Source organism: Falco cherrug, chromosome 1 (genome assembly GCF_023634085.1).
Source record: "Falco cherrug isolate bFalChe1 chromosome 1, bFalChe1.pri, whole genome shotgun sequence".
In the NCBI taxonomy this organism is placed as follows: Eukaryota; Metazoa; Chordata; class Aves; order Falconiformes; family Falconidae; genus Falco; species Falco cherrug.
In genome coordinates, this window is record NC_073697.1 from 77062606 (window position 1) to 77085471 (window position 22866).

At 40.1% G+C, this 22866-nt stretch overlaps 1 protein-coding gene across 8 annotated transcripts in view; it reads right to left on the minus strand.

The window, feature by feature from the left end:
* The window catches only part of SH3D19 (SH3 domain containing 19), an 86360-nt gene that overhangs the window by 55052 nt on the left and 8442 nt on the right, over nt 1-22866 (minus strand). For 7 of the 8 annotated variants that reach the window (XM_055722979.1, XM_055722801.1, XM_055723041.1 and 4 more), the window contains exon 2: nt 13650-13689. In XM_055722979.1, coding sequence (XP_055578954.1) covers nt 13650-13689 — 40 coding nt within the window. Of the gene's footprint in view, nt 1-13649; nt 13690-14518; nt 14568-22866 lie in introns of all 8 variants that reach the window. The other variant, XM_055723146.1, reaches the window with a different exon arrangement.

Below are 22866 nucleotides of genomic sequence, written 5' to 3' on the forward strand. Positions count from 1 at the left end.
GGACACTTCTCCAGTGAAACAGAGCTCATCTTTGAGCAAGTCACCATGCAAATGTACTACAAGACAAGGGGAACTTCCTCCACCACCAATCATATACCCTAGCTGTCTTACAACGTCATGGCCCTCAAATTATATAGCAAATCAGTAAATACCGCAGCCTCTAATGGATGGTTATAGCTTGGAAGAAATAATCACTATCACCACCTTTCATCACTCAACTAAATTTAGCTTCAGAAACAAACACCTTGTAGAACAGATTGAACAAGACCTTACCAGAACAACAGTCTTAAGAAATACCTTGCCAAAACATTTCACAGCCATGAAAATCAATGCCCTTCCCGAGCTAATAAGAATCCCCCAAACACATAGCTCTTTCACATGCTCCTCCATGCACTTCAATCAATGCACCACATGTCATCAGGTAAATTAGGCAGAGGAAATTAAAGACCCACAAAGTATCAGGTTCAGCTTACTCAGGCAACTGAAAGAACAGAAAAATCAGGGACCAGTGGAGTTATTACCCTTCTCTCATAACAACCACCTCAACTCTGACCTTTTGATCTCAAATCTTTACAAAGACAGGCTTAGAAAATAATAATTAAAAAAACCTCCACTCCAACTTAAAGGCTCTGGATGCAGGTAACTTAACAGGTAACTTCTCTAACCTCCACTCTCAGCGAAGCCCTTAACTCCAAAGGCAGTAAATTGTTCCTGTCCTTTTTCTCAAATCAGCCAAAAACCTGATCTCCCTCTCCCCTTGCTAACGTGCCTCTGGGCCTCCAAAAGTAATAGTGACCTTTTCCTTAAAACTACCTAATTGATTAACGCAATCTATTTAAACCAGGACAACGGCATTTTAAATTTCTCAAGAAGCAGCAAAGCTATAGGGAATGACAGCTCACTCTCTTAAATTACAGAACCTAGAAACCATTATATAAAACTAGCAAACACCAAGTTTGAAAGAGTCAGAGACTTTTCAGTATGCAACATGAGGTTAAGCTGTGGCACTGCTTGCCACAAACATTGTGGGTGCTGAAAGTGTATATGAATTTTAAAAAACCCTGGAGAAAACCCATTGAGGGCTATTAAAAACAAACATCATCCCTCTGAAGGGCCCCGAGCCACACAGATCTGGATGCTGACAGAATGCATGGATGCTTTCCAATGCATGCTTTTCTTCTTTATCTGCTTCCTTAGGCTTCTACTTCAGACATTAGCAACGACAGAATAAGAATAGTGGAATATGTGGACTTTTGGTCTGCTCCACAAAGTGATCATGAAATGATAGAGTTCCAATTCTTGAAGAATGAAGGAAGGGGGTCAGCAAATTGCTGCCTCAGAGTTGTGGAGGGCAGACTTTGGCCTGTTTAGGGGCTTGATTGACAAAGTCCTTTGGGAGACAGTCCTGAAGGGCCAAGGGGTCCAGGAAGGCTGGACATTCATCAAGAAGGCAATCTTAAAAGGTGCAGGAGCAGGCTGTCCTCATGTGCCAAAAGATGAAATGGTGGGAAGACCAGCCTGGCTGAACAGTGAGCTTTGTCTGGAGCTCAGAAAAAAAAAAAAAAGGAGAGTTTATGACCTCTGGAAAAAGGGGCAGACAACTCAGGAGGACCACAAGGACACTGTGAGGTTACGCAGGGAAAAAATTAGAAGGGCCAAAGCCCAACCAGAAATGAATCTGGCTACTGCCATAAAAGACAATTAAAAATGTTTCTATAAATACATTAACAACAAAAGAAGGGCTTAGGAGAACCTCCATCCTTTATTGGATGTGAGGGGAAACACAGTGGGAAAGGGAAAGGCTGAGGTACTTAATGCCTTCTTTTCCTCAGTCTTTAATAGTAAGACCATTTGTTCTTGAAGTACCCAGCACCCTGAGCCACAAGACAGGGATGGCAAGCAGAATGAAAGCAAAATAATCCAAGGGGAAATTGTCAGCAACCTGCTACACCATTTTGACACACACAAGCCTATGGGGCTGGATGGAATCCAGCCATGGGCACTTGAAGGAGCTGGTGGAAGTACTCAGCAAGCCACTTTCAATTGTTTATCAGCAGTGCTCACTAACTGGGGAAGTCCCAGTTGACTGGAAATTAGGAAATGTGATGCCACCTAGAAGAAGGGCTGAAAGGAGGATCTGGGGAACTACAAGCTTGTCACTGACCTTGGTGCTGGGAAGGTTACGGAGCAGATAAATCTTGAGTGCCACCACACAGCACATTCAGGACAACCAGGCAACCAGGCCCAGTCAGCATGGGTTTATGAAAGGCAGGTCCTGCTTGACTGGCCTCATCTCCTTCTATGACAAGGTGGCCCACTTGGTGGATGAGGGAAAGGCTGTGGATGTTGTCTGCCTAGCCTTTAGTAAAGCCTTTGACATCATTTCCCACAGCATTCTCCTGGAGAAACTGACTGCTCATGGCCTGAACAGGTGTACTGCTCGCTGAGTAAAAAACTGGCTAGATGGCCAAACCCAAACAGTAGTGATGAATGGAGTTACATCCAGTTGGTAGCCAGTCACAAGTGGCGCTCCCCAGGGCTCAGTACTGGGGCCAGTTCTGTTTAATATCTTTATCAATGATCTGGATGAGGGGATTGAGTGGGCTCTCGGTAAGTTTGCAAACGACACCAAGTTGGACAGGTGTGTTGATCTGTTTGAGGATAGAAAAGCTCTACAGAGGGATCTGGACAGGCTGGAATGATGGGCTGAGGCCAGCTGGTGTGAGGTTCAACAAGAAGTGCCAGGTCCTGCACCTGCATCATGACAACCCCATGCAACATTACAGGTCTGAGGCAAAGTGGCTCGAAAGCTGCCCAGTGGAAAAGGACTTGGGGATGCTGGTTGACAGCAGGCTGAGTATGTGCCAGTGGTGTGCCCAGGTGGCCAAGAAAGCCAAGAGCATCCTGGCTTGTATCAGAAATAGTGTGGCCAGCAGGACTAGGGAAGTGACTGTCCCCCTGTACTTGGCACTGCTGAGGTGCCAAGCACTCTAGGTGCTGAGACTGCACCTAGAATGCACTTTTGGGCCCCCCACTGCAAGAAAGACATTGAGGTGCTGGAGGGCGTCCAGAGAAAAACAATGAAGTTGGTGAAGGGTCTAGAGCAAAAGTCCTATGAAGAGCGGCTGAGGGAACTGGGGTTGTTTAGCCTGCAGAAAAGGAGGCTCAAGGGAGCCCTTATTGCTCTCTACAGCTGCCTGAAAGGAGGTTGCAGGCAGGTGGGGGTAGGTCTCTTCTCCCAGATGACTAGTGACAGGACAAGAGGAAATGGCCTCAAATTGTGTCAAGGGACGTTTAGATCAGATATAAGGAAAAAATCATTCACTGAAAGGGTTGTCAAACACTGAAACGGGTTGCCCAGGGAAGTGGTGGAGTCACCATCCCTGAAGTTATTTAAAAGACACGTAGATGTGACGCCTAGGGACATGGTTTAGTGCTGAATTTGGCAGCACTAGGTTAATGGTTGGACTTTATCTTAAATGTTTTTTCCAACCTAAACAATTCTGTGATTCTTAAGATAAAAGGGCAAATCTTGGGTTTTTACTCTTTAAAAACATTTGAAAATTCTGATTATTTTTTAACATGAAAATAATTTTGGCAATTTGTATTTTATACCCTCCAAGAACTTTAATGATTTTGCTTTATATTGCCATTCAAGTATATCTGTATTACACTAAGCAAAATACCTGTTTAGCATGTGCAGCAAGGCAGTTACTGCAGTAAGAAGTGCGTTTTGTCAATTCAAATACTAACAGACATGATTTTAAAAACCTATAAAAGACAGTATGGGAATTGTAATTAAAAGAAATACAGAGAACTGTGTCATCATTTCAGATCTGTCCTAGATGTAAAAAAATATGCTGCTATTAACAGAAAGCACTGGTAGTCTGTTCACAGTGTAAAACGTTCATTTAACAGAACACATTTCCTTATCAAGGACCTCAGAAGGAAGTAGATTGGGCAGTAATGCAAATAATCTTCTGTCCTCTACACCACTAAGGTGTGGTGAGAAAGCCCCTCCTGCAGCTGTCGTTGCTGCACTTGTCCCATGATACTGTCTTCTTCCTTTCTAGCTGTCCAGCCTTTACCCATCAGGAGCACTACACGTTTTTAGCTGCTCATGGACCTAGTATTTTTGAAGGGGCAGTGGAAACAAGGTAATAAAACAACACAATGGTCTTAAAAGCAGCTGGCCAAAAGAAATGTGTCCTTGGGAAAGGAAGGAAACTTCCTGAACTGGTCCAATCATAAAATGGTATCAGGATTGTTGAAATAATATTGTATTAATAGTAGATACTGGTGTGGGAGGGGACGGGGAAGCAGAAGTCCAGGTGACATGGAACAGAAGAATTGTAATAGTAAACCCAAAGCTATTTCTTTCCACTAAGCATTTGTTCCAAGCAAAAATATTGCTTAATATAACATGAGATCACTGATGCACTCCTGCTTGAACTAGATACTATGCTGTAGATCAAAAGAGAGATTTAACAAAGTAATCATTGTTTGTGGTTGGAACACTATGATTAGATTTGGACCTTCTCTTTAATTGAAAGTCAACCTTTGCCTCAAGTGTCAGGATATGGGAATGTCCACTATAACCAGGACAGATGACAAACCTCTCATAACAACTCTCTCAAGATTAAAATGCAGCTACGCATACTTATGAAGACCATACTTACATGAATGCTTTCCACATTTAGGGTTGTGTGGTCTAATTTCAGTCCTCTGTAGCAAGGGACCTGCCTAGGACCTGTGTTGGTTGCAGCCTCCGAGGGAACAGGCACCATGACTTTTTGTACCACTGAATCTTAGTTTTCTTCCTGGAGCTGAAGTAGCTGGAAACAGATGCAAAAGCAGCTCATCCTTGTCTACACTACCGGCTAGTACTAGCTCAGTTGAACTTGTGGTTTGTCACAGATGGCCAAAACTAGGACAAATCCCATATGTAAACAAGGCCTAAATTAAAATGGTGATACCTGCACTGAGCAAAATACTGCTTTTGGAAAGACAAATCTTGTAGCAAAACCAGAAATGCAATGTCTCACAAATGACACGATCAGAGCCTGAAGTACAGCTGAGCAAAGTGCACAGCAAGCATTAGAGAGAAATGCAGGAAGAAGGAAGAAACTATCAATATGACAGGCCTCACTAAGAATATTTTCCCCCCATGATGTAGTGAGGATGCAACTGTACCATGCATTGAAAGAGTACCTGATCAATCATTTCAATGTTCAACCTGCCAAATCAGATGCTACTTAAGGTAACCGATTACTGATACTACAATAATCTGCAGACACCAAAGAATAACTTACAGTGAAATGACAAAGTAGGTGAGCAGTACAGTAAAAGAGGAGAGGAAAAAAAAAAAAGAAAAGAAAGAAGTAACAATCTCTTCTCTCTTGTGCACATCAAAGTAAGAGGCCATGGAAACCAGCACAGTATAACTTCAAACTGAGCTCTCCCACTCAAATTCCAGGGGTGAAGAAAAATGTAAATACTGACCTGAACCTAGACAGAAACCTACAAAAATCCTTATGGAAATAAACCAAAGCTCAAGTATCAGCTCTAGCACTCTTAACATATCAAGATGAAATTATTTTAGAGAGAACCAAACTACTACTACTATTTCTGAGCTGGATGTTTATAACCTGCTGAGTCTGCACACTCGGCCTGGACACATATCCCACAGGCTTCCCTTAGCAGCTTCTCCTCCTCTCTTTTCTTTGAGACTATTACAAATTTTTCTTTGGAAAGAATTCTCTTCCAGCCCTCTTTCCCATCTACCAGATGAATTTAATGTGCTCTTTGTCACTGAAATGGATTTTTTGGGGAAAAAGAATAATCATAAAGAAGCCAAATTATAATCGTGACCAATTAATTTGGTCCATCACATGTTACTTATAAACAGACAATTCCAGTCCTCCCCCCATCTTCCATCCATCTCAGAGCAGGGTTACAAGACAAAGCCATCTGGTTGTTTTAAAGAGAATTATTACCATTTTATAAGGGAAAAGTGAAATCTCCAAATGACCTTTTAAAAGAAAGGCCCATCATTAACAAAACTGTGATGTGTAATTGTGTGCTTCCTGAAATCACTTTTTAGAACTAAGATCTATCAAGGTTATTTATGCCTCAGACAATTCTCCTAATGCACAAGGAGAGTGGCCTTGTGTTTGGTTGGTCCTCAGTATCTTCTACTGGACTCTCTGAAAGGTGATGGGACAGTGAAACTTACTCATGTACACAGGATACCCAAAGAAGCACGGAAATTCTTTCAGTGAAGAAGGAGGATGAACCTTTTTATTCCTTCAACAACCATTCTCAGCATTATTTTCCATTATGAATTAGCATAAGCACTGGAGAGCAGTCCAGACAACGGAAGGAGTTGTTCAGGGCACTAAAGCAAACAGTCCTTCAAAATTCCCTTTGCAGAAACCAGGAACACAGCGTTCTTTTATTAAAATAAATCCCTCTTCCCTGTTTAGGAATAGGGAATCTGGAAGGCTGGCTCGGATGCGCCCTTCACAATAACTCTTTACTGCTATCTGTGAAATGAATAGCCAAAAATCCCCAACACAACAGTGATGAATTGGCAGCATTAAAACAAACACCCACAGCAACAGGCTTTAGATACCCACACAATCCCTAATTGCCAACAACTAAGCTGAACCCATCTGCCATTTATTCCTCTGCTCTACCTGTGATATTTTGTTTCTCATTTACAGATAAGCATAAACTGAGCAGGGAAAATTAACACTGCAAAGAATAAATGAAACATAATGATTTATTGTGGTAAAGAAGCTGTCAAAGAAATATGCTGGACAAATTGCTCCAGCTTATTCTACTCCTGGGAGGGACATCTCTGACATGCACAGCATGTGCTGCTGACCAGAAACACATGATAAACAAAAGAAAGACACATAAGCAGATTCCTATCTCAAGTTTCACCAGTTTAAATCCATGCTTAACCAGTCAGATTGCACCACGCTCTGCATGACTGAGCCCAAAATTTAGCTCGCAGAGTGAAAAAAATGGAGCCACATGATCCTGCTTTTTAGATATCAACAACAAAAGTCATAACACTGAGCCCCTGCTTCTAGCTCTGCCATTGGTTTATTGTGCAATTTGCAAGAAATCACTCTGCCCGCCTCTGCTGAACTTGCTTCATCTGTAAAGTGGAGATCCAGCTGTTTTTTTCCCTTGAGATCAGCCTTCTGATCCAAGTAACCGCACAAGCACTGATAACAGCCCAAAGAAGGGAGTGAGATCCTTCCTTCTGGAGTAGCACAGGCTTAGCTCAGCTTAGGGCAGTTGTGAAACTGGACCCTAAGGGTTTTAGGGGACTAGATACTTTTATTACATCAACTTCTGACCTACTGGGAATGCACAAAAGCAGGACATTCCTCTTTTCACAGCCTAGAAGTATGCTTAGACCAAGAGTAACCTGCTACTCCTTAGCCTTAAAAATTGTAACAGCCAAATATAAAGAGTAAGAATGTAACTAAACCAAGAGTAATCCCCCAACATTCTTTTGTTCTTCTTACACACAACCTTTCCTTTTCAGATGGAGTGTCAGCAAGGCTCGAAGTCTCAAACTTCGGATCTGTATTACAGCCTGTAACACTGGCTGGATGGGCAAAAGCCTGAAATTTTCCTGTGTGGAACAGCTGTATTGGTAAGGTAATGCAGACATTGCCAGTGGACAACACAAGGCTTTTGAATGACAATAATGAAAAACTGTACTTCAGGATGCTTGTAGGAATGAATCTGGTTCTTCTGGGTATTAACTAGTCCAGTGTTTGAACTAAAGAACTAGATTTCAGCCCATTCTTTTGACACTTTCTCCCACAGCATTATCATTTGGCAACAGAGTTAGTACAAAACCAACAAGCAGCCTATAAGTGGGCTCAGTCTCTCTCTCGGGAGGTTTTCAAGACTCGGCTAGAAAAAGACATCACTGGCCTGATCTAGTGTTAGCATCTTCCCACTGTGAGCAAGATGTTTGACTACATGACCTTCTGGAGGTCCCCTCCCACCAACATTTCCACCATTCTGTGATTTCTCAGTACAGAAGCAGCTGTAGCATCAGAAGTCTCTCTACACTACCCATTTGACTAAGGCACAACAGAGAAGTGGAGGTCTTCTGTAGCACTCATGTAGTTACATGAGCACCTCTTGCTCTTTTCAATGCCCAATTTCAATAAAGTACCCTGGATTTTAAATTTACCTAAAATACACAAAGTCTGTTAGGTGGCCTACAAAGTTAGCACTGAAATTACTCCTGAGGACAAAACAAGCAAAGCTGTTAAGTGCACAAGTGTCAGCAGCAATTTGTGAGAGGGTTCAAATTAGAACCCCAGGCTTCAGAGGTTATCAGCTAGCAAGATTTCTGCAGCAGAAGGAAGGACTCTCATATTTGCCTTCAGATATGCAAAGCTGGAATTATTAAATGACTGACTGCAGACTGGCCGTAATGGTTACAACATAGAAAATCCTGTTACTGTCTGTTTTCTCAAGACCTCAAAAGCATGTTGATTTGTAAAAGCACATTGGTTTAACTATAAAGTGAGGACAATTCCACTATGATCTCAGGCCTGTGCCTTAAGACTCCCTTCATGTTATGCTAAAGGCTTAAGATCTTAATTAAAAGGTGTTGTTCAGGCTTCACAGATGATCTGGGAAAACACATTCTTAAGATGTAATCAGACCATTACTTTAATATTTACTAAACACAGTTTCACAGGACCAACATTACATAGCAGAGAAAACAGAAATGCAGAGAAGCTTTCACTAATGGAATTCTGCTAAATAAAAAGACCTAAAACTGAAGAGACAAAATGCCATTCATAAAAGTGATAGCTTGATTTACCAGATCATCACTAAAGGGATCTGTAGCCCCTTTCATCAGTCACTTCAAGTGCTTCTTTATAAAGGAACAAAAGAAGGGTTGTCTCTATTTGTATTGTTGACTTGATGCATTTTAAATAAAAAAAGCCCAATTTAGTTCAATCAAAAGGCAGCAAACAGCTGTAAAAGAACTTTAGCACATTACAATCAGCAGGCAGATTATATGCCAGTAAAACCTAGAAGGTATTTCTAGAAATGCACCAGTTATGTCTTCCCCCTTCCCACTTTGAGAGTGAGCTTTCACAGTAGACTCCTAGATTTTAAGAAAATCAAAATCTCTTACTTGACTTCAAGTGATTGATATGCTACTAAATCTCTCAATAAATTGTTGCAGTGTCTAGCTACCTTCATCCTCTTATTTCCAAGGTAAAGGCAACTACAGTGAATTATATCACATTACAAGACCATGTTGCAGGGGTTTTTGATCCATAATCCTTACCGCAAAGGGAAAAAAACCCCAAACCATAATGAAATTAATCCAGTACCTTCTACAAGCTTTACTCAAGCTCAGGGATTAACTGCAAAAATGTGGATGCCTGAAACCTTCTATTCTATTACTATCAGGCAATTTTCAGTTTGAAAACATTTAGTCATAGGACTAAAGGGTCCACTTCTATTGTAGAATTGTGCTGTGTTACAGCAATGCATGACCTGAAGCTACCAGAACCAATAGTGTGTGACCTGACAGTAAAACCAAGAAATATTGATAAATACAGATCACTGTTGCCAGTACAGGCTATTTTTAATACTGTCTGAAATAAAACAGTTGAAGGATGGTTAACATTAGGTCATGAAATTAAATGTCTCTTGACAAAAATTTCACTTAGCAATAGGTATTATTTGGATTCAGGGAAGATTGTTTTGATCTTACTAATGTGCTAACATTAAAAAAAAAAAAAAAGTCAGTTCAGAGTGGTACATGAAAAGGATATCCACAAGCCCTGTTCTGTTACTCCTCACTTAATCTAAACTCTTCTGCATGAGAGATGGTTGCTAATTGCCAGAAGAGGCAAAAGACAGTGTAGTAATGCAGATTTTGTAAGCATTACCTAGTATCTGTTTCTTTCTTACCTATGGTCTTTGGTTCATCCACTCCCCAAATTTCTTCCTAGTGTCATGTTAGAACCCAGTATTACCACCCACAATACTCCATCTTCCTGTAGGATTTCTCCCATACTAAACATTTGATAAGCTAGTAAGAAAACCAGAATATTTGTCAGAGTTCCTGATACCACTTGTCCTGGTTTCAGCTGTGATGGAGTTAATTTTCTTCTTAGTAGCTAGTACAGTGCTGTGTTTTGGCTCTGATGTGAGAACAATGTTGATAATGAACTGATGTTTTTAGTTGTTGCTAGGTAATATTTATACTAAGCCAAGGACTTTTCAGTTCCTTGGGCCCTGCGAGAGGGCTGGAGGGGCACAAGAAATAGGAAGGGGACACAGCCAGGGCAGCTGACCTGAACTGGCCAAAGGGATATTCCATACAGTGGGATGTCATGCTTGGTATATAAACTTGGGGGGTTAGCTGGGGCCTGGGGATCGTTGCTCAGGGACTGGCTGGGCATTGGTCAGTGGGTGGTGAGCAGTTGTACTGTGCATCACTTGTTTTGCTTTCTCCCCTTCCCTTTGGATTTTATCCTTCCCCCCCTGCCTTTCACTGTAACTGTTATTATTATTGTTGTTCTTTCATTTTTATTATGTTTCAATTATTAAATTGTTCTTATCTCAACTCTTAAATTTTACATTCCTTTGAGATTCTCCTCCCCACCCCTCTGGGTGGGGGGGAGCGAGCGAGTGGCTATGTGGTGCTTGGTTGCCAGCCAGGGTCAAACCACGACACCACTATAAATGTTTCACCCTGCAATATCTAAATGGCATCATCTTATAAAAGGAACTATATTAAACACCATTTATATATTGTTCTATCTAGAACAGTTTTTATATGCTTCTTATTGCAAATGAATTATGTCTGAGCTCAGTTTTAAAACTGTTCCTGTTTCATTGTATATGAGCTCTTCATCCCTAAAACTGCAAAGGCTCAAACACAAGCTGATGCAGAAATACACAGACACAGAAATATTTAAAATCATGATGTTGGAAGGGACAAGCTTGAGACTCCTGCAATCACGAGGAATACTGTCATGTCATCTTTTTAAGCTGCTCACATTCCAGACTAAAACTTAACCTTAAACAGCCTGAGGAGGAGGTGGGTGGTGGTTGGGCACTTTTTTGTCTCTTCTTATCCCAGTGTTCCACATTTGTGATTAGACTGGACAGACTTCCAGGCAAGATCTCACCAGGGCTTTGTATGAAATAATATACTTCTCTGGCTCTCTTTTGGAAACATCTACGCCCACTATTTCATGTTAGGATATCTACCTTTCTTAAGGCTCACTACATATGTCTTCATCTGGTCAGCTAGTACCCCCATGTCCACCTCCATTATTTTATATATGTATATACATATGTACATTATTTTATAGTAATCCTAGTGCAGAAATTACTGCTGTTAGACTTTGAGTCCAAGTACAAAGATATGCAGGGTCATTTCTATTCCACTTTAGGTTATGAGAAGGATGGTATGTCACATTTTTAAGAGATGCATACCAGAACATGCAGCCTAAGGAAAAAGGAGACAAGATGCCTTTGAGCCACTGCATTTTCTCCTTCCCTTGTCATGAACTACCTCCAGAGAGGACAGCGTCATGGGTGTGGCAGCTCATCATAAAATGGCATAAGCCATAAAACAGTCCCCAGCAGAACTCAAACAGCTCTGAAGGGCTGCCCGTGTTAGAAGAGAAGTGTGCTTTCACTTCAATTAAGTCTTCCGTACTTCTTTCTTTAGTTTTCCCTCAGTTATTACAGCAAGGGGCTCTGGTCACGTGGTTGCAGCTCCCTTCCCAGATGTGATATGCCCAGACTGGAGATAAGAATCTCACCCAGCAATTTGTCACCACAGGATTATGCTTTCAACTATAATTAGAGATGAACCGAAGAGTGTAGCAGTATCAATTAGCAAAGTACATCATCTAAGTAAGGAGGCTGCTCCTGCTCTAGCCTAGAAGCAGCAGCGAGACATGCACAAAACCACGCTACCCTTTAAACAATGACTTTTCTTCCTCATAGCTCATCCTGGAAAGCAGCTCTGTCATGACACAATGGCCAACAAAACTGAGAAGGGTGCAGAAGATATGTAAGATCCGGTTAGAAAGCACATGAACTACTGACAGGAATGAAAGACTACCAAAAGCTGCATTTTTCTCAACATTATGAGCAACCTATATTATACTGTTAATTTCTCTGTACTTTCCACTTGAAAATTTGAAAACTGTAACCCAGACAACATATGGCAGTGTTTTATTGTCAGGGCGGGTCCACATTTGAATTCCCAATTTCATGAAAAAAATCTAAAGTTTTATTTTGGTTTTGGTTCCAAATTTCAACCTGTAAAATACACTCCAGAGCAAAAAGGTACTGGTGGGAAGGACCAGCCAGAAGAAGGGGGCACAGATGAAACTGTTTCAACCTTAAACTAAACATTTTGATAAAGTTAGCTTTCCTTTTGATAATGGCTTGGATTTATTTGAAACCATTGTAATACAACTTGATCTAATAGAAGTTCAAACATGTAGACTGTAACTGCATCATTTTAAGAAAAAAGTTAAGTAGTTTTAATTATAAAAGAAAACAGTGATCGATGCTTTAAATAGATATAAGTAATCAAGGACAAAGGTAATACTCCCCTGCAACTTAAACACAATGCTGGAAACAGCTATAGCGCTGTTGCGGATATGAGAGGGAAGGGAAAAGCATCCTCTCCTCCATCACGTCACACGGCAGATACAAGACATCAGCTGTGCTATAAGAAGAGGCTATAGTTCCCTCTGTTCTTCTAGCTATAAAAGCTACCCCACTGTACTGTAAAAATGTGATTAAAAAAAAAAATCAGACTGTAAAAATCAAATGAAAAGGTCCTGTCATATCAGAAGGCTGGACACCAGGGGCATCCTGTGAAAAGGCTTTTCGCAAAGGACTGGGAAAGCCAGTGTTAGCTGGTCTGCTCTATCATTTTACTTCATTAAAATCCCATTATCTAGCACAGGATATGGACAAGATCCTATTCCCTGGTGGAGAACTGAGAGGGAGAGTGTGGAAAGAAGGCAAAATAGAAAGAGACGATAAGAAGGAGAACTATGGAATATTCAGAAGCTTAAGGGAAAATGTGGCCTTGCAAATCAATGGCTTAGAAGTTCATGGCAATTGCTGATGGAAATTCTAAATAAACACAAAATGTTTTGTCTCAGTTTTGAAACATTAGGTATGATGGGATCAGACTTAATGGAATAAATAACAAAGTATTGCTATTCTTTAATGAACTAAGAATTATTATATTGCTACAGAAGCAAACAGTCCAAAGAAATAAAAGTCAAGAAGACTTCTTATCTTAAACCACAGTTTTACCGAACAATGCTGTACGTGATACATAAACAAGCCCCTGGATTTTAAGCGCATACAATTACAGTGTAGTAACCCCTGTTAATTCCTTGCAAAATTTTGCCCATGAGGAATATAAACCAACTACCTTTAACACAGTTATTTTGGTATTTCATTACCAAAACAGAGAAGCAGAAGAATGGCATTTTTAGTTTTCTGGCTAATTTCCTAGTTCATCCCATAAAAGGAAAAAAATAAGGAAAAAAAGGAAAAGAAGGGAAGAATAAATATAGAAATATGGTTCTTACCCTGAAGAGCGGCAGTCTGGTTTATTTCTTTCAGAGCGATCTGTGAGAAAGGAGGCATAGTATCAGCACAAAAGTTGGAAGTTCTTTAGCGATACTAGTACAGAAGTCTTAAAAGAAATGTGACACTGTATGACTAGCAAAAACAAAAGTTGGTTCTGTTATAAAAGTTTTTCTGCACTGAATTACTCTACCTAAGACCAAGTAAAATTACTGCAAATTTAATGTTTGTTAAAATTGCTCTACTCAAAACACAGTGTATTTAATGTTTTGTATTAATGCTGTGGAACTTTCCCCTCCCTCTAGCTGAAATGAATAGGACTTTAGTTTAGGGTAAAAATAAGGGAGAAGGAAGAGGAAAAAAGAAAAACCACAGATTACTCAGCGCAAAAAAATCATTCCATGAATCATGGCTGGCAGAGTTCCCTGACAGGATGGGAGAAAAATCAGCAGTTGGTTGCAGCAACATCTGCAAATACACTGAATCCAGTGCAGCCCCATCATTAACTCTTCGACTTCTGGGTGTTCTAGATACTGAATCTTCCTGCGTTTTTAGAAAGGGTTTTGTTTATCTTGTATTTCAAGTAGCTTATTTGCACTAATGACAGTGACCCACAAATAAAAATCTTCACAGTATTATCTTATCAACTCAGGTGAACTTCTTTTGATGAACAATTTATCAGTTGCTAAAGCCATCTCCAGATAAATTTCTAAAAGTTTTTAATTTTGAAAGCTCTGATATTCAAAGAAAGTATAAAATATTTATCCTAAGAGTTAAGATTATCATATAAGCATTACAAAATATCCACTGTGTTGTGTTATTAGAATTCACATATTAGCGGTTATACTCTTAAGTCCAGAGTATCTCTTACCGTGTGACTTTGGAACTACCTGAAAGAAGCAGTTGAGATTTGTGTCCTCCTAAAATACATATATTCTAAAATTAGATGTGTTTTTATTCATTTATTACAGAAAGATCCACTATGCAATTAGAAAGAAATTCTTACAGCTATACATAATCACCAAAGACCACAGTAATTTTACTTCCGATTCCACCTGTGTGTATTTTAAACAGAAAGCTATTTTCCTGTGTTAGTAAACACTTCACTGAAGAACTTGTCTTGTACAGAAGAACAAGAGCATGTCAGCAGTGTTCAAAAAAGTATCTAATGTTTTTTCCATCCACAGGCGCTCCTACTGAGCTGTCATAGCCAGAGCGTATAATTTATTGTGTTTCTGACTCACAGCAATCTCCATTTCATCGCACCGTGTGCTACTCTGTTAGCTAGAAACAGCATGGTATAGCTCAAACCAGTTGCAGCAACAGTTGTTCAAACACACAAAGGCTCCTTCCATCTTTATCGTTTGTTCATGTAACCTCCTTACCTGTGAGCACAGAAAAAAATAAGGCAGGACTTCCTACTGAAATCTGCTTGCCATCTGTCGCTTGTTATCAGTGTTCCCCGTTATGTACATAGCACCAATCTAACAGTACTCAGACAAAACCTTCCTGCTTCTAAAGAGATCGTGTGAATAAACTAGTGAGAAAAAAAAAAAAAAAAAAAAAAAAAGAGTTGGAGCACATGTAAACACAGTGTCTGAGAGCTCTCCCCCTCAGATCACATCCAGTCAGCAGATCCACCACAGCCCAGCTGCGCTGCTGCAACCTGCTCATTCCGGAAATCAGAGCAATTCCCTTTCCCCTTTGGTTTTATTGAAATGTTGAAGCAGGAAACATTACCTTTGTTTTTTACACATTTTATTTACTGCTAAACCTAGTGAAAGCACATCATCCACATGTACACTGGTCTTACTAAGAAGACCAAAGGGAAATACAATCCTACAAGCACACAGTTAGCATTTCAAAGTCGAAATAAAACCCGCACCTGTTTAAGGTTATTGTGAACTTCATCTTTGAAATTTGATTTAGTATCAAACGTAACAAGAGAATCAAGGAGTTGAATCTTTCAATTTAGTGCTTAAATTTTGCAATTCTAGATGTTGGTTTTGCCATTATGCACAAGCACCCATTCAAATAATATCACACACCTCTAGAATATGAAAGCCCAGAAGAAACAGGCCATTTTGTTTGGTTGGTTTTTTATATACACACACACTACATTTACACACACACACCTGCAGATCCCGTTCCTGCATTCTGCAGGCAAATCCTTGGCTTGCAAAAGTTGGGTCACAAAAGTGCGTACCCACAGCTTTTACTCTATACGTTTTACCGCAACAACCGAGAGACTGCTTTGTAAACTTTTCTAACAGAAATAAGCAAGAAGACTGTACAGATGCAAAGATCTGAAAATCAAAACCTGCACTACAGATTTTCCTCTATATCAAAGACATAAATTGCTATAAAACAGCACAGGACAAGACAGGGTATTTCTAGCACAATACTCTGTATCCTTCAGTTCTAAAGTCTGGAAGCCAAAACTACATGTCAGATTAAAGCAATCACTGAATGTTTGCTGGACTAACACGCACGATGAACAAACAGGGCAGTCCGCATTCTGGCATGGGAAATTTACAGGAAAAAACTTAATTTCCAGTGACCAGCACTACCCTCCAGACATAAGCTTCCAGGGATGAGACAGCAGTACTGGTCTCTCTATCCTTGTGTTGCTAAAATAATACCGTGTCTATAGCTGTAGTCAAAAAGGCTAGGAACTCCTAAGCAGCTAGTACTCATAAGCTACAGAACTGGATTGTTTGATTCTAAGTTTATTTTGGTTAATGAACTGTTCTTGAAAATCAGCATCATCTCCCTAACCTGACAGAGAACAGTGTGTAGTTCAGGCATTGTGCTAGCACAGCAGACCTGTTCTCGATTTACCAACAACTACCCCAGAGGTTGTGTGGTGCTCTCATCATTCTAATTTTACTATAGCAGATTTTGCCAGCTAGTTCAGATAGCACAGAGACACACCACATGGGTGGGTTTTCTGCCAGCAGAAGAAAGTTCTTTCTGCCTGTCCTCCAATCCACAATTTGCACAGCCAGTTACTTGCAGTCTCACAGTCCGTAAGAACTGATCATCCTCCAACCTCCTGCAGCCCATACTTTAAAAGATTTTCTTCACTAGTATCCACTCCTCACAAAACCTTTGCTGCCCTTATACAAATACACCCAGTGCGGGAGAAATATCATCTTTGTTCAGCAGCAGCGTAAAGAACAAGGAATCAAGGAGCTGGCAGGTGGAGCAGATGAGGTGGAAATCTTCAGAGCCTCCTGGTTGAGGTTGGGAAGACTAGTGCCAAGTTTTAAGCACTGCGGAAGAGTCAAGGAAAACATCAGGACATAAAGGTCTGCTATTCATACTACAACTGCCTGGCAAATCTAGTGTTTATTTACAAAATCGTGCTGCGTATATTTCATCAATAGCATGGACACATCATGCCTTTTTGCAGCATTCAAAGATAGAAGGCAGACAGAAATGCTGTGTTTCAGTTGCTTTTAGAAAGGGTCAGGTTGCTTTAACTGGTGATTCTCTTGCCCTCCAAGCATGGGAAAATTATCTTTTTTGATTGCCTTTAACATGGCCGAACAATTTTTCTTCTCAAGGAAAACATAAACGTAATCATCAGGAGAAAAATAACTGGCTCAACATTATTTCACTTAACTCCACAAACTCAGAATAGCTTAATTTTTTTTTTGCCAAAAAGACCACCAAAGCAGAAAACAACGGCTTTTAAGGCATCCACTCTTGTCTCAGAAAGACAAAGAAAAGGAAAAAGGCAACTCACACCAAACAGAGCCATTGTTTTTCTCTGTTTATTTTGCAAGCTTCTTCAAAGTATCTTGTTGCTAAGAGTAACTTCAACCGAAAAGTGTTCGCTCACTAGAAAAAAATTTAAGTATAAACATGAAGTGCTGTTGAAAAAAAATGAATGGAAAGTTAACACCCATTCTGCCGCTTCAAACCTGCAAAGCTACTAGGGAAATCCCAATTCAATTATCTCCTGAAGTAGGTAACTTCCAACTCTTAATCCCATCCCACAGCTTGATCTCTTTTCAAGGCTGAATTGAGTAAAGGGAGTAAAAGTGGGCACATACCATTCCCGTTTCTCGGCAATACTGTATTTTTCACCTTAATTATGGGTCTTGAATTGAGCAGCCACCAGAGGGAGCAGGACATCGCAACACTCCTGGGGAAGATGTAGTTAGAGCAACCAGCTGTCTCCATCTCTCTTGTCTTCGGCCCCTGATAGCACAGCAGTGGTTGCTTAATGAAAAGTAGCCCGAGATGCTTATAACAATACTTCTGTAACAATGGCAAACCTCTAGATAAACCAAGCAACGGGAACAGTGGGCTCTTAAGCAGTGCTGACAACACCAAAACACAAAATATACGGAGAGGTCATATTCTCAGAATAGGCAATTGGTGAAAGAGGCTATACAACTTGCCCTAATCTGAATGCATTAATACTTTCCTAAGCACCCAGTCCTTAATAAACCTAGATGCCAAGACTGATGCAGCAGCTTTACAAAAGGCACCATGTAGAAATGCGATGGCTCCGAGCATTATGTTAGTAACATGTATCTTAACTATTACCCAGCTGATCACACCTAAATGGTGCAACAGTCCCCCATTAGCCAGCCACATTAGACAAGAGCCCCAAATTTCCATTTCAAATTGCCAATGTACATCGGGCCCTCACTCAAACTAAACTGCACATTTTCTGGGAAAAGGTCTGCATTTGTGCAGGATTTTCAATGCTGGTTGCTTTATTTGCACAGAGATAAACAGTAACTGCCATCGATATTGCAATCTTTTTGTCCTCCATTCTGTTAAGGCACGCTGTGGCTTCACAGGGACTCTTCCTTCTTTTCAGCACTTCTCTCAAGTAAGGAGTCAGAACAATACAAATTAATTCCACTATATAGAATCCACTATAAATTTCACTCAATTTCATTAGGAACTGGTATACAACAAAATCGGTAAAACTGAACATTTATTTATGTATTTTAGTATTGTAACAGCAGAGAGGGAGTTGTTCAAAAGGCAGAAGGCTCAAGGAGAGATTAATAAGAGGCCTGAAAGAAACTTTTTTCATTTAGTTTACGTATAGTTTTCCCTTTACTCCAGAAGGCCACAAAACCAGACACGCTTGAAGTCTGTAATTACAAAAGCAAAGTTTTTATATTTGCTTGAAATTCTACAGTATGTTGCTTAATTCCAGCACAGTACATTGCGGGGAAAGAACATACATTATAACCTCTCCAAATGAAATGACAACAGCCTTGTCAGTTTTAATACTAAGCAGTAACCGAGTCTTGTAAGCACACAGCATTCCTGCAGCTTATTATACTTGGGAGTAATGCTTTTTTCCCCTGCTCTTAAGCATGACTGATATATTGCAGGGGGGTGGTGGCGGTAAAAGGAAGATCCCAACACATACCTAAAAATGCATTGAACTTCTGTGATTATTTAACATTGAAACCTACTGACAACCATAAAGCTTGTAATTATCCAAAGACCATATTCTTTAACTTGCTAAAGAGATAAACAATAAACTATAGTCACTTTTGAAGCCTTTTGTGCACTTTTTCAATCTGTAAACGAAAAAAGGATTTACTGGACAACAGAGGCCACATTTGCCAGTGCTACATTTGCTGCTGATTTAATTTTTGTGACTCTGAACTTCCACACCCTCGTTCTTGCTCCTGTGCATTGGAGCATTCCTACATTGCAACAGCAAAAGTGTACGTGCATCAATGTGAACAGACGTGCCAGCGAGGCTGATGCAGAAATGAGAGTAAAGGAAACAGACTGTATAAGCGCTCATCGCTTCTCAAAAAACTCCATGTTTCAAGAACCCAGACCAAACCCAGCCTCAGGAACTAGTTCTCTTCTCAGACCATGAATGATAGACAAAGTATATAAGCAATCAAATATACACCGCATGTGCATATGCTGCCGCACTTCTACCTTCTAACACACTTGTGTAAGAAGGACATTTAGGATACAGGTTTTTCTAAAGCTCTTTTTTCAAGAAATTAGCAACTCCCGAAAGTACAAATCCCCACATCTTCATATGAGACATCCCAGCTGATCAGTGCAATGTAATTCTTAAGACCATGTACTTCAGGTACAAGCAGACGTAGGTATCCACACACCACCAGAATCACAGCGGGAACTACTCAGGATGAGTCCTTCTACTAATTTTTTTTTTATACTTTCATGAGGAAAATACCAATTAACTCAACTTGTTGATTGCCGGTAAAAGGAAATTATCTTCCAAGATCTTTTTCTTCCCAAATCAGAGATTCAGCATGCCTGTAGAGGCTCTGCATATTCCTCAACTGAAGAGAGCTCAGTCTTATGGTATGACTGCCTGCCATAGGGTGCTGATACACAACACACAATAAACGCAATAGTTAGCCATGTGTGAATAAACTGGCGGTTCTTACACTGCATTAACAGATCATCTTTACACCATATTCATACACGATATGCAAGAACATACATATTCGATTATTTTTCTCCTCAGGGGCTTTCCCTGCTTGTGAACCAGCACATCCAGCACCAAAAAAACAGCTTTGAACATGCTGGCAGAGGTGTAATTACCTGTCACAACACGCCCCTTACCACGCTAATTAGGGACATACTCCATGCCTAGAGACCCAAGATATGCACAGAGAAATATTGCTCTTGGGTGGCAAAAATGATCATGATAAAAGGATTTCTAAAAATAAAATAAAAAGAACAGTTTTCTTTGTTTTCTACAGGGACATTTGGCTTGTTTGTTTTGGATTTTTTTCTGTTGAACAACAGTTTCCTGAACTTGTGCGTTCCTGGCCACAGGCAGGATAATTTGAGGCTATGACTTCAGGGAATATCACTTCCACCACTTAAGCAACTTACTTTGACCTACACAGTACAAAACCATGTGTTGTAGAAACAGCCTTTGTTGTATACATCTCAGATAATAATTTGAATTTTTCAAGAAATCACACCCTACTTTTTTTATTTTCAAAAGATGGAATCGCCATCTACTATGCTATATAGTAAGAATATTAATTTTTTGATTTAAAACACTTCACAAATTTCACCCTTCCCACCCTCCCTGCCAACCCAACCATCCTCTCCCATTGGACAATTAGAAGTTTTCTGAATTTGTTTATTCAAAACAGTATGTTTTTTATTGTTGAGATGGCAAACCTCCACAACAAATATCTCCAGTGTAATCTTACGCATTGTGCACTTGGAAGTTAAGTATTATTTAATGTGGGTGAAACCTGGGTTCACACTAAAGTGCTGAAGAGCAATTCAGAAGAAGATACTCCCACTCCTGTATCATAGGAAACTAATTCAGCTTTAAAACAAACAAGAAAAACCTTCCTTGATTATTTCATCTTGTGAAACCACTGACTGCAATAGAGATGACACTGCTTCCAATTTAGGAATTAAGATATTATGGTGAGTGCAAGTAAGTGCACAGGTCTGCACTTTGGGAGGAATCTGGAGACTAGGGACGATGAAATGACACAAAAATTACTACTCAAAATAAAAGACTGTAACATACTCAACCATAAAAGAATAACCCCTCTAAAAACAGAAGAAATGTACCAGGCAAATAAATAATATTTATCTAAAGACACTACTGAAATACTCAAAAGCTTGTTCTTGGAATATTTTGTGGTCCCTTGTCACTTTATGATGAAAGAATCCCCAAGTTGTTTACCCAGTTCACATAAAGTCACTTAACAGGACAACATTCTTAAACCTCAGATAAACTTTGTTGCAATTACCAATTTTCTATAGAAGTACATTCATTTGAAACTAGCCTCTTAACAATTTTCCTTTGGTGATATCAGTAATTTGGCCCAACATTCACACAGAAATAAAAAATTCAGGGGTGTGTGTGTGGGGAGTAACAGTTGCTTCTCACGTGTATTGGATTTTTAAGTACCACTAAATGGATTATTCCAAAAAAGGTCTCTTGCACTCTATTGCAAAACAAAGATTACAAGATCTAGAAACATTACAGAAGGGATTAATTTAAAGGTGTAAAAAATTTATTTGTTTAATAACGTTGGTTTATGTCAATAAATTGTTGCAACCTGAGTTAACCCTGATCCATTACCTTTGAGTACATGTTTAAAAGTTGTACAACTCTAAGCTAGCATGCCACAGAACAGGAAGCCCAGCACCTGCCTGTTCTTGAAATGTGTCTGGTTTAATGCATATTATTTGATAACAGAGATCAGCATCAAAAATTCATTTTTTTAAGATGTGAGTCACTGCCATTCTGAAGACATTTTACTGAGGTATGAAGTGAGTTTACCCACATCTACTCCAACGCCTACCAAATCCCCTTTAAGGTACCTCAGACTCCTTCACTACTGGTGTAACATGTGCATGTAAATCTGCATACGTGTGCCCTTTGGTCCTTGAAGCCATCCTGACCAGTAATCATATGTACCTTGGAGAAACATCTCTCCTCTCATGTACTCCCAGACCTCTCCTCTTACCACTCGAATGCACACATCAAAAAGGCCTACAGATCCTGTCAGGCATCCAGCCTCTGTTGCTATGATGCCAACAGTAAAATTCCGTAACAACACACCTTGATTGCACAGTTCTTGATAATGCATCTGCCAACATCAAGCTAGTGGACAGCAATTAGAGAAACGTAGCGTGCTAATGTCACGGCAGCAGCTACCACGCATTTCCCAGAGATGATACTGGTGATCTACAGGAAGCTTTGCACACCAGTACAGAAAAACAGATTTTTTCATTATGAAGTTATACCCATAAGCGCTGGATACATGAGGTCTGCAGCATTATCCCATCTCATCATTCAGTGATACCTGTCCCACACTGGTAGCGACACTCTTCCAAGCACTGTCTTGACCTGCTTAAACAACAGGCATGGTAGACTAGGGCTGGTGTCCCACCCTCAGGAACTCCATTCTTAGGTGAACTTCATCATTCCTGTCTGGAGACCACTGGGTGTTTCATCAGATATACTTGCAAAGGCTGAGAAGCTTATGACAAATGACAAAGCTTACAGCATTTGCCATCAGATAAACCGTGGCACTTGACAATGCCATTTTCGAAGTACTAGGTAGAAGGAGAGATATTTTTTCCAAAACTTTGACTTCAGTCCCAAGTCCCACATTTCTCTTCGTTTCTGCAACCCTAGATTTACAGTCCAGACAGTTATAAAATGAATACAGCACATTGATGGAGCAATTTATTATGAGA